Raw genomic sequence first — 14,613 nt, 5'->3', positions numbered from 1 at the left:
GCACTGTACGTAGTTAGATATTTATTAGGTAGAACTAAATTTTCCAATATTTACCGGAAGCAGAGTGAAAGGTAATTGATCTTTCTAGTCATTGGCAGTGTGTATTTATTTTGTCCTTATAGTCTGCTCCGTATTGGTGCGTTAAGTGCTACTGCTGGTTTAGAGCAATGTGCGTTGCAGATGTACCTAACTACCTATTATGTTTTAAGACTGGCACCATTTCGTCTTGCCCTGTACAGAGCACCATCAACCCAGTGGATGGGATATTTCAGCCTCAGGACACTTCTTTAGTCAACGTAGCCATGCCAACACAGACCACCCTCCCCACAGGTACAGTATAGAGAGCCATACACACAATCTAATCTACAATCCTATCAGGAAGAGTAGCTCCTCAGAATAAAAATATCCATTTGAGTCCACATACGGATATTGTATACAAAATTGACTTTGATTTCATGGATATAGATTAGCATTGGATTTAATACTTTCAGATTTTTGTACCTTATAAATGTTTATTTCCTGAAACACAAATCTATAGTGCCCCCTGGTGTGCTTGAATCCCTATTTTTCAGCACGTCCACTTCCCAATGTAGGGCAATCTAAATTGAGCTTTCTCTGAAATTGGACACAAATCCAATCCCAAGGTCGAGACACCTTGTCAGCAAAGTTTAACATTTTAACAGTCACAGTTTAATGGATACCTATGACTGCTTTGCAGGTTTAAAAAAATAATAATGTAAAGCTTGCTCTCACGTCTGTAATGACATTGTCTGTTGCATTATAAAGCAGTGTTCTTATGCCAGAGCCTTCTCCTTTTTCTTGTCTCCTTTCTGTAGATGGCTCCAAGATGTGTAAAGGAGAACAGCGGCCATCCACTCTATCAGTGGGGCCTGTTGTCACGGTGATGGGCAGCCTGCAGACTCCGACCCCCAACAGCACAGGTCAGAGGTCATCACACTCTAGTGGTCAGGTTACCCACACTTACAGTTCCTTCAGAAAGTATTCATGCCCCTTGACTTATTCCACATTTTTATTTTTTTAAATGATTATTTAAAAAAAATGTTACCCCTTTTTTTTCTCCCCAATTTCGTGGTATCCAATTGGTAGTAGTTACAGTCTTGTCTCATCGCTGCAACACCTGTACGGACTCGGGAGAGGCGAAGGTCGAGAGCCATGCGTCCTCTGAAACACAACCCAACCAAGCCGCACTGCTTCTTGACACAATGCACATCCAACCAGGAAGCCAGCCGCACCAATGTGTCGGAAGAAATACCGTACACCTGGCGACCTGGTCAGCGTGCACTGCACCCGGCCCGACACAGGAGTCGCTAGTGCGCGATGAGACAAGGATATCCCTGCCGGGCAAACCCTCCCTAACCCCGCGCCGCCCCATGGGCCCTCCCGGTCGCGGCCAGCTGTGACAGAGCCTTGACTCGAACCCAGAATCTCTGGTGGCAACAGCTAGCACTGAGATGCAGGGCCTTAGACCACTGCGCCACCCGGGAGGGCGAATTTAAAATCTATTACTTTTCCCCCCCGCATCCATCTACACACACAACCCGATAATGACAAAGGGAAAACATGCTTTTAATTTTTTTTGGACTGAAAATAAAATACAGAAATCTCATGTACGTAAGTATTCACATCCCTGAGTCAATACATGTTAAAATCACCTTTGGCAGCGATTACAGCTGTGAGTCTTTCTGGTTAAGTCTCGAAGAGCTTTGCACACCTGGATTGTACAATATTTGCCCATTTTATTATTTTCAGAATTATTAATGCTCTGTCAAGTTGATTGTTGGTCATAGCTAGACAGCCATTTTCAAGTCTTGCCATAGATTTTCAAGCAGATAAGTCAAAACTGAACATTCAGTCTTCTTGGTAAGTGTAGATTTGGCTGTGTGTTTTAGGTTATTGTCTTGCTGAAAGGTGAATTCATATCCCAGTGTCTGATGGAAAGCAGACTGAACCAGGTTTTCCTTTAGGATTTTGCCTCTGCTCAGCTCCGTTCCACTTATTTATTTTATTCTGAAAGTCTCCCCAGTCCATAATGATTAGATTACAAGCATACCCATAACACGATGCAGCCACTACTATGCTTGAAAATATGGCGAGTGGTACTCAGTAATATGTATTGGTTTTGGCCCAAACAACACTTTGTATTCAGGACAAAAAGGGAATTGCTTGGTCACATTTTTTACAGTATTACTTTTGTGCCTTGCTGCAAACAGGATGCATGTTTTGGAATATTTTTTATTCTGTACAAGCTTCCTCCTTTTTACTATGTCAATTTGGTTAGTATTATGGAGTAATTACAGTGCTGTTGATCCATCCTCAGTTTTCTCCTATCACAGCCATTAAACTGTTTTCAAGTCACAATTGGCCTCGTGGTGAAATCCCTGAGCGGTTTCCTTCCTCTCAAAGGGATATTCAATGTCTGCCCTTTTTTTATTTTTTCACGTATCTCCCTGGTCGAATGGTTGAATCTGTTTGAAATTCTGTTTTGCTGAGGGACCTTACAGATAATTATATGTGTAGGGTACAGAGGTGAGGTAGTAATTTAGAAAATCATGTTATACTATTATTGCACACAGAGTGAGTCCTTGGAGCTTAATTATGTGACTTGTTAAGCAAATGTTTACTCCTGTACTTATTCAGGCTTGCCATAACAAAGGGGTTGAATACTTATTGACACAAGACATTTCAGCTTTTCATATTTAATTAATAAATAAAAATTAAAACATCTTTTCACTGACATTATGGGGTATTGTGTGTAGACAAGTGACCAAAAAAATCTTAATTTAATCCATTTTAAATTCAGGCTGTAACAGAACAAATTGTTTAAAAAGTCAAGAGGTGTGAGTATTTTCTGAAGGCACTGTAGCTAGCAGCTGTACTCAGACAAACATTTCACTCTGTCACCTAGAACTTGCATTTAGGGCTTGAGTATCCACTCAGTGGGGATGTCACGTCATAATCACCACATATAAAACAGTATTGACTTTTTAAAATGTACTCAATTGTATTTTTCAAAATGGGTTTTCATTAGGTTTGTGTCTCTTGCTAGAAACTGCTGTTAGCAACAGGAAGTTTTGTTTTACTGCTAGAAGGTCTGGGGTGTATGTGAAGCAAGGAGAGCACCTTAGGTACTTTCTCCAAATGTCATTATTCCTCTTGCTTGGTGGGTCCTGCCTGTTTTCAATCCTGCTGATGCTGCTGAATAAAAGCTGAGCTGTGCACTAAGGAAGAATCCTGGGAGCACACATTGCACTGCAGGGGAGATTATGCAAGGAATAAACTTCTCATGGTTCTCTAACAATATGTGAACAGTAAGAACAGAAGAATTGTGTCCATATGATCACTGAGAGGAAAAAAGCTGCATAGAGCCTCTGTATGATTTTAGTTCAAAGCAGTAAACAAAAATAGCAATTTTTGCTATACATGGTTTCGGCCCATCTCAGCTGGGACCTCCTGCTCACCCCCACCCCGTTTTCTCTATCTCTCTGTCTGTCTGTGTTTCAGGGAGTGGCCCCTCGGCGCCCAGCAGCAGCGTTGCCTCTCCCAGTCACATGACCATCACCTCCCACTCGGTCCCTGACTTCTCTTACTCCAGCAGTGAAGACGAGTTCTATGACGCTGACGAGTTCTCCCAGAACAGCACGTCTCCCAAACACTTCCTAGAGTGAGTACTTACTCTCTTTATCCATCCACACAGCAGTTTACTGGGAATTACAGGGACGAAGGACGGTGATGGAAATGGTCCACCTGACCACATCCTGGCACTCTATTTCATGATTTTATTGATCCTTTGTTGTCGTTGTACATTTGTGAGTTGTGCTTGTGTACAAATGGCAATTTCCTGAAACTGGTCTGATTCAACCCCATGTTAAATACTTGATGGGTAGGGCTGTGGCGGTCATTCAATTTTGTCAGCCGGTATTGTCATGCAAAAGCCTGCCGGTCTCACGTTAAATGGCTTTAACATATACACGTTTAGCAGCTCCAGGCCTCCATGCATACAAGCCGCTGATGCGCGCCTTTGGAAAATCCACATATAAACATTCTAATAAATCAATTGAATATATACCATCACAATAAATCCATTATTTATTTCAGGCAGGTCAAAAAACCCTATGAAATGAAGAAAATGTATTTCAGAAGAACAGAATATGAGTTGGCCGACTGTATGTTATCTGGCTGTGGCCATGCCGTAGGCTTGTTCATTTAGCTGACAAGATATGCCTAAGTTCCGTGCCATTATTTTATATTATATGATTTTATAGTAAAAATAATATAATTGCACCTAGCTGAATAAAATAGCTATGTAGAGCTTAGAAGTTTGAGCTCTGTTCCTTCCCTCAGGCTGCACACACTGTTCTCTCATCAAGTGGTCATATTTTCACACCTCAGACTATTCTCTTGTCTTTACTAATATGTAAAATTTGTTTAGATTTACAATGGCCCATTATCCAATGGGCAGGAACGGGCACAGGCAAAAAGGCATCCGTATGCACTCAAATAGGCGGTTAGTTTTTCAATCATGCAGGGTAGGCTACTCCAGTTATTTCACTGTACACATCAACCACTGTTTGAGGAGCATGCAGCCTCTTGCTGCACGACAGGTGATATTCCACCCAAACTCTGTATGCCATGGGCTCTCCAACCATGTTCCTGCAGCTAGCCAGTACTCTGTATGCCATGGGCTCTCCAACCATGTTCCTGCAGCTAGCCAGTACTCTGTATGCCATGGGCTCTCCAACCATGTTCCTGCAGCTAGCCAGTACTCTGTATGCCATGGGCTCTCCAACCATGTTCCTGCAGCTAGCCAGTACTCTGTATGCCATGGGCTCTCCAACCATGTTCCTGCAGCTAGCCAGTACTCTGTATGCCATGGGCTCTCCAACCATGTTCCTGCAGCTAGCCAGTACTCTGTATGCCATGGGCTCTCCAACCATGTTCCTGCAGCTAGCCAGTACTCTGTATGCCATGGGCTCTCCAACCATGTTCCTGCAGCTAGCCAGTACTCTGTATGCCATGGGCTCTCCAACCATGTTCCTGCAGCTAGCCAGTACTCTGTATGCCATGGGCTCTCCAACCATGTTCCTGCAGCTAGCCAGTACTCTGTATGCCATGGGCTCTCCAACCATGTTCCTGCAGCTAGCCAGTACTCTGTATGCCATGGGCTCTCCAACCATGTTCCTGCAGCTAGCCAGTACTCTGTATGCCATGGGCTCTCCAACCATGTTCCTGCAGCTAGCCAGTGCTTCATTTGGGAAACCAAGTGAAATCTGTTAGGGAACATCGGTAATAGAAAGTTTGGAGCAGAGCATAAGGTAACCAGTCCATCCAGTATGCATAATAATGCAGTCCACACTCAAAGGCAATGACTAAAATGTGTTTAATTTTGGAGTGTAGGATAGACCAATTATGTACCAGACACACATTCAATCTTTATTTTTTTAATGTTGCAGTGCGTAATATGCGGTAGGCTATTTATTGCATCACGGAAAATTATTATTTTCATTTGAATTTTTTCCTTGATCACATATATAGTGTTTGAATTAATCATCACCTAAGAAAGCACTGTCTATTATGTTGTTAGGCTTTGAAACAACATCCACAACGACCATGTTTTCTACTCAGTTTCAACCTGTTGTTGAACTTCTTCAAATTTTAAAAGCACATACTGTTTTGATAAGTGTTTGATGTGATTTTCATTTGCATTGATGTCAGAGTGGTTAGAGGGACAATAGATCCCTGAGTACCAGGCCAGTAGGAACTGATGGTAGTTAGCAAGTTGTACTACCAATGCATGTCCAGAGTACATAAGAGGACATTACCGTACGGTCACGTGGAATTTTACTGCGGTCATGACTCATGACTGCCGGTGTGGCGGTAATACGGAACAACCCTAGAGTATGGGAAAATGCAACTTGTCATAAGCTGATTGTGTTTTGCTGGAGGTGTGTTTTAATCCTGTGCCTTTATGGCATATATTTCCTATTAGGTAATCAGTTATTTCTTTCTGTGCATCCCTCCACCTTTATCTCTCCCTCCACCCTTCTCTCTGTCAGTCCCTCTAGGCCTTCTGCTGCTTTGCCTCACAGCGATGATGGAACAGTGCTGAAACGACCAAACACTAACGAGTCCCTCGACTCCTCCATGTCTAACGGCACCACTGACGCAGGTGACACACACACACACACAAACACATGCACATTGCCCTACTTATCCTCACACCTGTCTACCTCCAACAATAACCTACAGTGAGACCCAAAAGTATTGGGACAGTGACATGTTATTGTAATGGTGAGAGGTTAGCATATCTTGGGGGTATGATGTTTGTGCGTCTAACTTTCACACTCCTCATTATTCACAATTCATTCAGGACTATCTGTAATCATGGTGGCATCCATATTAATGTACAAGGGTTTAAAAACATTCTATTCTTATTTACAATAAAATTCACTCCAAAATGACACCATACATTATTTACCATTAATTTCTATTGGGCACAAAATAATCCGAAACACAACCAAAACTAACAGCAAATGCATCCAACAGATTTGCAGAGTCACAAGCTTGATGTAATGATTTCATGCTAAGAATATGGGACCAAATACTAACTTGTGACTACTTCAATACACATTTGTTCAAATACTTTTGGTCCCCTAAAATGGAGGGGCTATGTACAAAAAGTGTTGTAATTTCAAAACGGTTCACCCAATATGGATGAAAATATCTGCACTTTAACATCATAGTCATTGTATAATTTCAAATCCAAAGTGTTGGAGTACAGAGCCAAAACAACAACACAATTGTCACTGTCCCAATACTTTTGGAGCTGAATGTATTTTTATGTAACATCGCACATTCTGTTCCCTTTGTGGCTGATGTTTTCTTTAGTAACCAAAAAGAGGATGTCAGGCTGTCCTGTATCAGTGGTGTAGGTGTTTTTAACTGTCTGCTGTCTGCTCTGGTCAGATCAATTTGACAGCCATGATGATGAGGCGGAGGATCAGGGGGAGTCTGTGGAGGAGCACAAGAGTGTCATCATGCACCTGCTGTCCCAGGTGCGACTAGGCATGGACCTCACCAAGGTAAGAGCTCTGTGTGTCTGTCCTTCTTGCCACTGTCTCTTTCTCTCTTGCTAACTGTTTCTTTATCTTTCCCTCTCTTCTCTCTTCTCAGGTGGTCCTCCCCACATTTATCTTGGAGAGGAGGTCTTTGCTGGAGATGTATGCTGACTTCTTTGCACATCCGGATTTGTTTGTCAGGTACGTCACTTCAAATTCTCTCCAACAGTTTCCAAAAATATGGAAAACATTTTGTTTCAGAATCCCATCCATGGCATTATGAACAGATCTTTGCTTAGTTGGGGTCATAACCTTTGATCCAGTGGTGTGACGGCTGATGTTCTCATCCCCAGTATCGCGGATCAACTGGAACCCAAAGAGCGCATGGTGCAGATGGTAAAATGGTACATGTCAGCCTTCCACGCAGGGAGGAAAAGCTCAGTGGCCAAGAAGCCTTACAACCCCATCCTGGGAGAGGTTTTCTTCTGCCACTGGGACCTGCCTTCAGAGAGTGAGGAGCCCACTGCAGTGGTGAGCATTTGCAGAGCCCATTGTACCACAGTAAAGACTGACAACTTATATTCATATGATTTGATTTTTAAGTAAAACTGTAATCAATGTTAAGTTTTGTAATATTGAGGCAAGTTTTTTAAAATTTTTAATCAATTATTTACTAATAAATCAATGCTAACCACCAACCCCTCAGGAGCCATCGTCAGAGGGTCCAGTGCCATGGTCTTCAGCCAACAGTGTGTCTTTTGTAGCAGAGCAGGTCTCTCATCACCCCCCCAGTGAGTCTCCCCACCCAGTCAACATTACAGACAGCTGACAGAGAACCAGAGCCATGGAGTTAACTGTACTGTTGCCTTTCCTCTTCCTTGTAGTTTCTGCATTCTACGCAGAGTGTCTGAGCAAAAAGATTCAGTTCAACGCCCACATTTGGACCAAGTCAAAGTTCTTAGGAATGTCAATTGGAGTCCACAATATTGGCCAGGGTAAGACATTGCTTCAAGCACTTGCGTAGTCCAAAAATGTGTCCTCACACACTTAAAAAACCTTATGGTCTTCTGTGGGTTCTGATATGTGTGCTTCGCTCTCTCTCCTATAGGCTGTGTGTCCTGTCTGGAACATGACGAGCACTACATACTCACCTTCCCCAATGGCTATGGCAGGTAGGCTCATGCTTTAAACGTGAATAACACAAACGCACTCAGTCACACTGTCTCACGTTTGTTGTTCTGGAAATAAAAGCCCCAAGTTCAATTCAAAATAAGTTAACACCAGTACAGCGCACATGATTTACTGTATGTAAAGTTAGTGTGTATAAATGGGTATAATATGTTATCAGTATTCCCTGACATGTAATGGGTGCTCCTTCTCTCTTCAGGTCGATCCTGACTGTCCCATGGGTGGAGTTGGGTGGAGAGTGTAACATCAACTGCTCCAAAACGGGCTACAGTGCCAGCATTGTGTTTCACACTAAGCCCTTTTACGGTGGCAAGAAGCACAGGATCACCGCTGAGATCTTGTAAGGGGATTTTCCTATTTTTAATCATGCATGTAGTGTTACATGCTGACCCCAACGCTCGCGTTACAAAATAAATGTACACATACATGTTATTCAATCATTGCATTCAAACTGCTCGCGCGTCAACGAGCATCTGTGTAGCCAGGCACTAAAATAGAACCAGGTTCTATTTGTGATGCTTGACTCACTGCAAGTCCCGTCTCTCCCATCTCCTCATTGGTTTTTAGGAGCATATACCCACGTGAGTGTGGGTATGAACATGAACTGAGGTCCACACTCCAGCTAAATTGGTGGTGGTAATGCACCTTAAAGTTGGTTGCCAACTGCCATATAAAGTCCAAAGAAGAAGATGGAAGGAGGAGAGATTACTAGAAACTAACTCCGGTTACCATTTTATCTGTAGATTAATTGTCGGATTAGAGAACCTTGTGCATTTCAGGTAAAATAACAACCTAGTGTTTATATCCTAGAACTAGCTAAATTGCCATAAATGTGTCCCCAAATTAATGTCCCCAAATTAATATAGTTGGTTCTGAGTTAGTTTTGATATTTCAACCTGTGTGTCTTGATCGCGTCTGGTGTGGATGGACAAAATCAACATGCGGATGCACGCGCGCACCCGGTCTAGTCAGCATGTTAGCCTGTTCTTGCTTCATTTACTGTGCTCACAGCAGTATATAGAAATCAGTTTTTGTTGTGATGTTAGATGTGTTCTAAAGGTTTTGTATCATTTCAGCCAATAGTTTTGAAAGTAGCACCCACAAGCCAAAACTGGTTCTCAAAATGTTGTATTATATATTACAAATGTGTTTGTTTGCAGTCCTCCCAATGACAAAAAGTCATTCTGCTCCATTGAAGGAGAGTGGAATGGAGTTATGCACGCTAAGTGGGCATCTGGGGTAAGTTGAGTTTAGAAATGTGATCTCTGCTCGTTGTCAATGTGGGATTTTCAGGAAAGGATTGTTCTTTTATATTTTATACCTGACCTCGAAACACTGAAGGTTGACCTCGTATATTAAAATCAAAATAGAAAGTGTTCATATTTTATTCGTAAAATAGAGGTGAAAGTGTCTATCTCTTGAATCCAGGAAAACTCCTTGTTCATTGACACAAAGAAAATGGGCTGTATCAAGAAGAAGGTGAGGAAGTTGGAGGACCAGTTGGAGTATGAGTCCCGCAGGTGAGAAGCCTCACTCTTCATATTATCATGGCCACAAAACTACAGTAATAAGTAGCTGTTTTTTATTTGTTCTGTCCAGTCCCCTTTCTGTGGATGTGGGGGTAGTAGCTCCTGTCATGGCATCCAGTTTAATGGCGCTATCAATCCAACCAGGCACAAAATAATCAGATTTTAACAACATATTTATTTTGTTTGGTCTGAAACCTCAAGTCACTGTTTTGTGTCTGACCCTCAGCCTGTGGAAGGATGTGACGGTCAGCCTGAAGTCGAGAGACATCGATGCAGCAACGGAAGCAAAGCACAGGCTGGAGGAGAAGCAGAGGGGGGAGGCCAGGGAGAGGAAGGAAAATGAAATGCAGTGGGAAACTAGGGTGAGTGTGCCTATTCTTATCACACATCTCCAGAGCCCTGACAGCAATATTAACAGCCACCAGTCCATATCAAGGTTAATAGTTCACGGTCATGATTGTTTAATATGTCGATGGAAAGTATATGACTCATAGGGTGCCTCGCTTGCTTGTCAAAATATTTGTGAATTGCAGATGTAAATGTTAACCTGTACCTTTTGGATTTTTGAAAGAGGTGTTGTAGTCCCCAATGATTAAGTCTCCATGTTTACTCCCTGCAGTTGTTCCATGAGGATGGAGAGTGCTGGGTCTACGATGAGCCTCTTCTGAAAAGAACTGGATCACAGAGGCACTGAGGCCACAGATACAGATCTCGGAGTCTTAATAAGAACTCTTTTTCAAACCACTTCTTATCCAGGCCTTGGAATGACTGATGATTGAACATGTACACAGCTTTGCATTTTCAAAGTTAAAATGGAATGAAATTAAGAAGAAACATCTACAATGTAAAAAAGAAAACCCCTTGTTTTCGCCAATACCACCTCCACCTCTCCATCCCCTAAACGACTAAAAGAAGCATAATAACAAAACCAGTACCAATGCCCTTCGGCTACACAAACAAGCTCTCACAATCTGTCAGGAGGATCCCACGAGGGTCCCTGAGGGGGAGGGTGTTTTGATTGAACAATCCTTGAAAAACAGCATTCTATATCTCAGGGAAACTGGTGACTGAGGAATGAAAGCTGTACCTCTGGGAGTTTGACGGCCTTATGGTGGAATCACAAGGGGGAGAACTTGGCTTGCCTACAACTAGCTACAGCTGTTTATATATAGATACATATGATGAATATATATTATTTTTTATTTCCTTTCTCTTATGGCAATAGTAAATATTTGAGGAAATTAACTCTGTGGCAACACATCAGGAATCATTCCATTTCCCCTGCTACATTTGTCCCCTCTCAAGTTCGTCGACATTGCCTTTCGCAATGTACTAACTTACCATCTAGTGTGTGTTTATCTGCTCAAGAGGACCAGAAGAACCCAAGAAGTATGCATTTGCAAGATAGACAGAAGGTGGAGTCGAGGAAGAGGACTTGTCTCCATGTTGATTATTTTCCCTTTTGGCATTTATGAACAAATGTATGTTTTGTTTTTCAGATGATTGGGTAACATGTTAAGGAGCTTTAATGAGAGGTTTTATTGATTGCTGCTAGTGTCCAAATTTGGTTGAGGGTGCAAAATGTGCTTTCCAATTGTTGTTCAATAGGAAAGCATATAATAGTCTCATGTCTGCTTTCAAAATGATGGTTAATTCCCAATTCAGTGCAACATCATTTTAACCTCAATAAGCAGATGTTTGGATAAGTACCTAAAATAAAATACAGATTTTTTTTCACTTGAGCATATGAATCATTGTATATTTGTGGATATTCTTTAGCGAACCCATTATGTGCAATATTGTAAGCTAAAGTCATATGTTCATTTACCCCTCAGAAGACATTTTTATCAGTAAGCAAGGCCAGGTTATACAGTACATTAATTGACTTTTTGGTCAGCGGAAAGGAGTTGTGACCGAAACAATGTGTAGGGATATAGAGCACATTCCTGCTGAATACACGCATGCGATGATTGCCTGCGGTGAAAAACAAAAATTCAGGTGGATTTTCATCCTATTCTCTCTAAAGTAGGTAAATACTGTGTCTTCTAAAATAATAGAATTTACAGAGTTTACACACAAAAAAAGCCATTTTTTCATGTTATGTCTTTGTAAATTAATATTGAATTGAGGCCTTGCCATACATTTCCACAGCACTGTTTCGCTTCAAAGGAGCAATCAAAACAATGTATTTTTTATTTCCTTGAAATCATAACACTCGATTGTATCGCATTTTCATGTTCATTGATGCAAAATATTAAATCTCCCTGAGTTTACCTCTGTTTAGTGTTTGACACCCTTCATTAAAAAAAGATTGTGGCATAAAGGCGCTCCATGGTCAATCTGACATTCATTGGCCATGCATCATTTACAATGAGTGGTACGGCCTCTGCAGTTGTCCGGGCATTCATACTTCTTGCACTTCACGGATCAGCGCAGAACTGTTGAAGAAAGTGAGTTTGTTTATATTGGACCTCCCTCCCCCACGTATCCTCAACCAATCATGTCAATGCGGAACTAAACAGAGCCCTCTGCGGTATGGAGCTCAATTTGGCCTCTGCATGTCACCAGAGGCCCCCCAAGATTGAGGCCTGTCCCATTGATGACCCCATTTGCTACTCTCGACCTGTCAGGATGACGAATCTTCAACCACCAATTGCATGTTCTGAGGCATAACATGAGTATGACGTATATCTGTTAAGCACTTATATTAAACTATATTTTCCCCTTTTACAGCTGCAAACCTTAATCTGTATTTTTCCACTTAATCTCATAGCAATTTTCACATGTACTGTAAATGATTAGATTCATAAACATTGGTGATCTCTCAAAAATAAATGTTTTTATTGACAGTGCAGTTGAATTTAGTTCAGATCTTCTGGTCTCTGAGCTGAAATGTAACATATTTCTTATCTGCAAATGGCTTACATTGTGGGAATGAAATGATCTGGACCTGTTATGGTAAATTACCTTGTGCACTCAACCAACATGAGACTGCTATCATCTGATTCAATGACTGCATAGTTAAGCAGCTAAACCATGATGAATATTTAGCGTTGTCTTTCACTCCTATCTGATGTGTTGGGTTGATTAGGTCTTTGACCCCTCACTGCATAGGGAAGCATCTAACTTTGTATTTCATTCAGAAGATAATGGAAATGACAAACACTATATACATGCCTTTTGTGTCAGGTTTCAGTAACTCTTACAAATGTCTGAACTTAGTTATGTTGACTTGATTGTGACTGGGGAACCTGGACATATTGTCAATACTGCCCCGTTTAATTTCACTCCTCTCAAGATGACTGGATGGTGAATTCACAAATTACTTCTTGTGTGGCTTTTAATTTTTTTATTTCACCTTTATTTAACCAGGTAGGCTAGTTGAGAACAAGTTCTCATTTACAACTGCGACCTGGCCAAGATCACCAGCAGAAAGAGCGACATCATTGATGTATACAGAGAAGAGAGTCCTCCCGAGAATTGAACCCTGTGGCACCCCCATAGAGACTGCCAGGGGTCCGGACAACAGGCCCTCCGATTTGACACACTGAACTCTATCAGAGAAGTAGTTGGTAAACCAGGCGAGGCAATCATTTGAGAAATCAAGGCTGTCGTGTCTGCCAATAAGAATGTGGTGATTGACAGAGTCGAAAGCCTTTGCCAGGTCGATAAATACGGCTGCACAGTAATGTCTCTTATTGATGGCGGTTATGATATCGTTTAGGACCTTGAGTGTGGCTGAGGTGCACCTATGGCCTGCTCTGAATCCAGATTGCATAGCAGAGAAGGTACGTGGGATTTGAAATGGTTGGTGGTAATCTGTTAACTTGGCTTTCGAAGACCTTAGACAAGGTAGGATAGATATAGGTCTGTAGCAGTTTGGGTCTAGAGTGTCACCCCCTTTGAAGAGGGGGATGACAGCGGCATCTTTCCAATCTTTGGGAATCTCAGATGATACGAAAGAGGTTGAATAGGCTAGTAATAGGGGTTGCAACAATTTCGGCAGATAATTTTGGAAAGAGGGTCCAGATTGTCTAGCCCGGCTGATTTGTAGGGGTCCAGATTTTGCAGCTCTTTCAGAACATCAGCTATCTGGATTTGGGTGAAGGAGAAATGGGGGCTTGGGCGGGTTGCTGTGGAGGGTGCCGGGCAGTTGACCGTGTTAGGGGTAGCCAGGTGGAAAGCATGGCCAGCCGTAGAGAAATGCTTATTGGAATTCTCAGTTATAGTGGATTTATCGGTGGTAAGTGTTTCCTAGCCTCAGAGCAGTGGGCAGCTGGGAGGAGGTGCTGTTATTCTCCATGGACTTTACAGCGTCCCAGAACCTTTTTGAGTTTGTACTACAGGATGCAAATTTCTGTTTGAAAAAGCTAGCCTTAGCTTTCCAAACTGCCTGTGTATATTTGTTCCTAACTTCCCTGAAAAGTTGCATATCACAGGGGCTATTCGATGCTAATGCAGAACGCCACAGGATGTTTTTGTGCTGGTCAAGGGCAGACAGGTCCAGAGTGAACCAAGGAGTTAGTTAGTTAGGATATCTATGAGTGTTCCCGTGTTTACGGATGTGGGTTGTACCTGGTAGGTTCATTGATCATTTGTGTGAAATTGAGGGCATCAAGCTTCGATTGTAGGATGGCTGGGGTGTTAAGCATGTCCCAGTTTAGATCACCTAATAGCACAAGCTCAGAAGATAGATGGGGGCAATCAATTCACATATGGTGTCGAGGGCACAGCTGGGTGCAGAGGGTGGTCTATAGCAAGCGGCAACAGTGAGAGACTTGTTTCTGGAAAGGTGAATTTTTAGAAGTAGAAGCTCAAAT

General features: G+C 42.1%; 1 protein-coding gene across 4 annotated transcripts in view; it reads left to right on the top strand.

Moving 5' to 3' along the window:
• The window catches only part of osbpl9 (oxysterol binding protein-like 9), a 47,977-nt gene extending 35,857 nt beyond the window's left edge, over positions 1 to 12,120 (top strand). For 3 of the 4 annotated variants that reach the window (XM_024421628.2, XM_024421627.2, XM_024421629.2), the window contains 15 exons: positions 240 to 330; positions 837 to 941; positions 3,523 to 3,682; positions 6,075 to 6,187; positions 6,985 to 7,100; positions 7,192 to 7,277; positions 7,430 to 7,607; positions 7,783 to 7,867; positions 7,961 to 8,071; positions 8,185 to 8,248; positions 8,464 to 8,604; positions 9,425 to 9,503; positions 9,693 to 9,784; positions 10,020 to 10,155; positions 10,413 to 12,120. In XM_024421628.2, the coding sequence (XP_024277396.1) occupies positions 240 to 330; positions 837 to 941; positions 3,523 to 3,682; positions 6,075 to 6,187; positions 6,985 to 7,100; positions 7,192 to 7,277; positions 7,430 to 7,607; positions 7,783 to 7,867; positions 7,961 to 8,071; positions 8,185 to 8,248; positions 8,464 to 8,604; positions 9,425 to 9,503; positions 9,693 to 9,784; positions 10,020 to 10,155; positions 10,413 to 10,487 (1,632 nt within the window). In that variant the 3' untranslated portion in view covers positions 10,488 to 12,120. The remainder of the gene's footprint in view (positions 1 to 239; positions 331 to 836; positions 942 to 3,522; positions 3,683 to 6,074; positions 6,188 to 6,984; positions 7,101 to 7,191; positions 7,278 to 7,429; positions 7,608 to 7,782; positions 7,868 to 7,960; positions 8,072 to 8,184; positions 8,249 to 8,463; positions 8,605 to 9,424; positions 9,504 to 9,692; positions 9,785 to 10,019; positions 10,156 to 10,412) is intronic. The other variant, XM_024421630.2, reaches the window with a different exon arrangement.
• The last annotated feature ends 2,493 nt before the right edge of the window (positions 12,121 to 14,613 follow it).

The sequence above is a fragment of the Oncorhynchus tshawytscha genome, linkage group LG05 (genome assembly GCF_018296145.1).
Source record: "Oncorhynchus tshawytscha isolate Ot180627B linkage group LG05, Otsh_v2.0, whole genome shotgun sequence".
Classification (NCBI taxonomy): Eukaryota; Metazoa; Chordata; class Actinopteri; order Salmoniformes; family Salmonidae; genus Oncorhynchus; species Oncorhynchus tshawytscha.
Note: the sequence above shows the minus strand (reverse complement) of the source record. Positions and strands in the feature narration are given on the sequence as shown.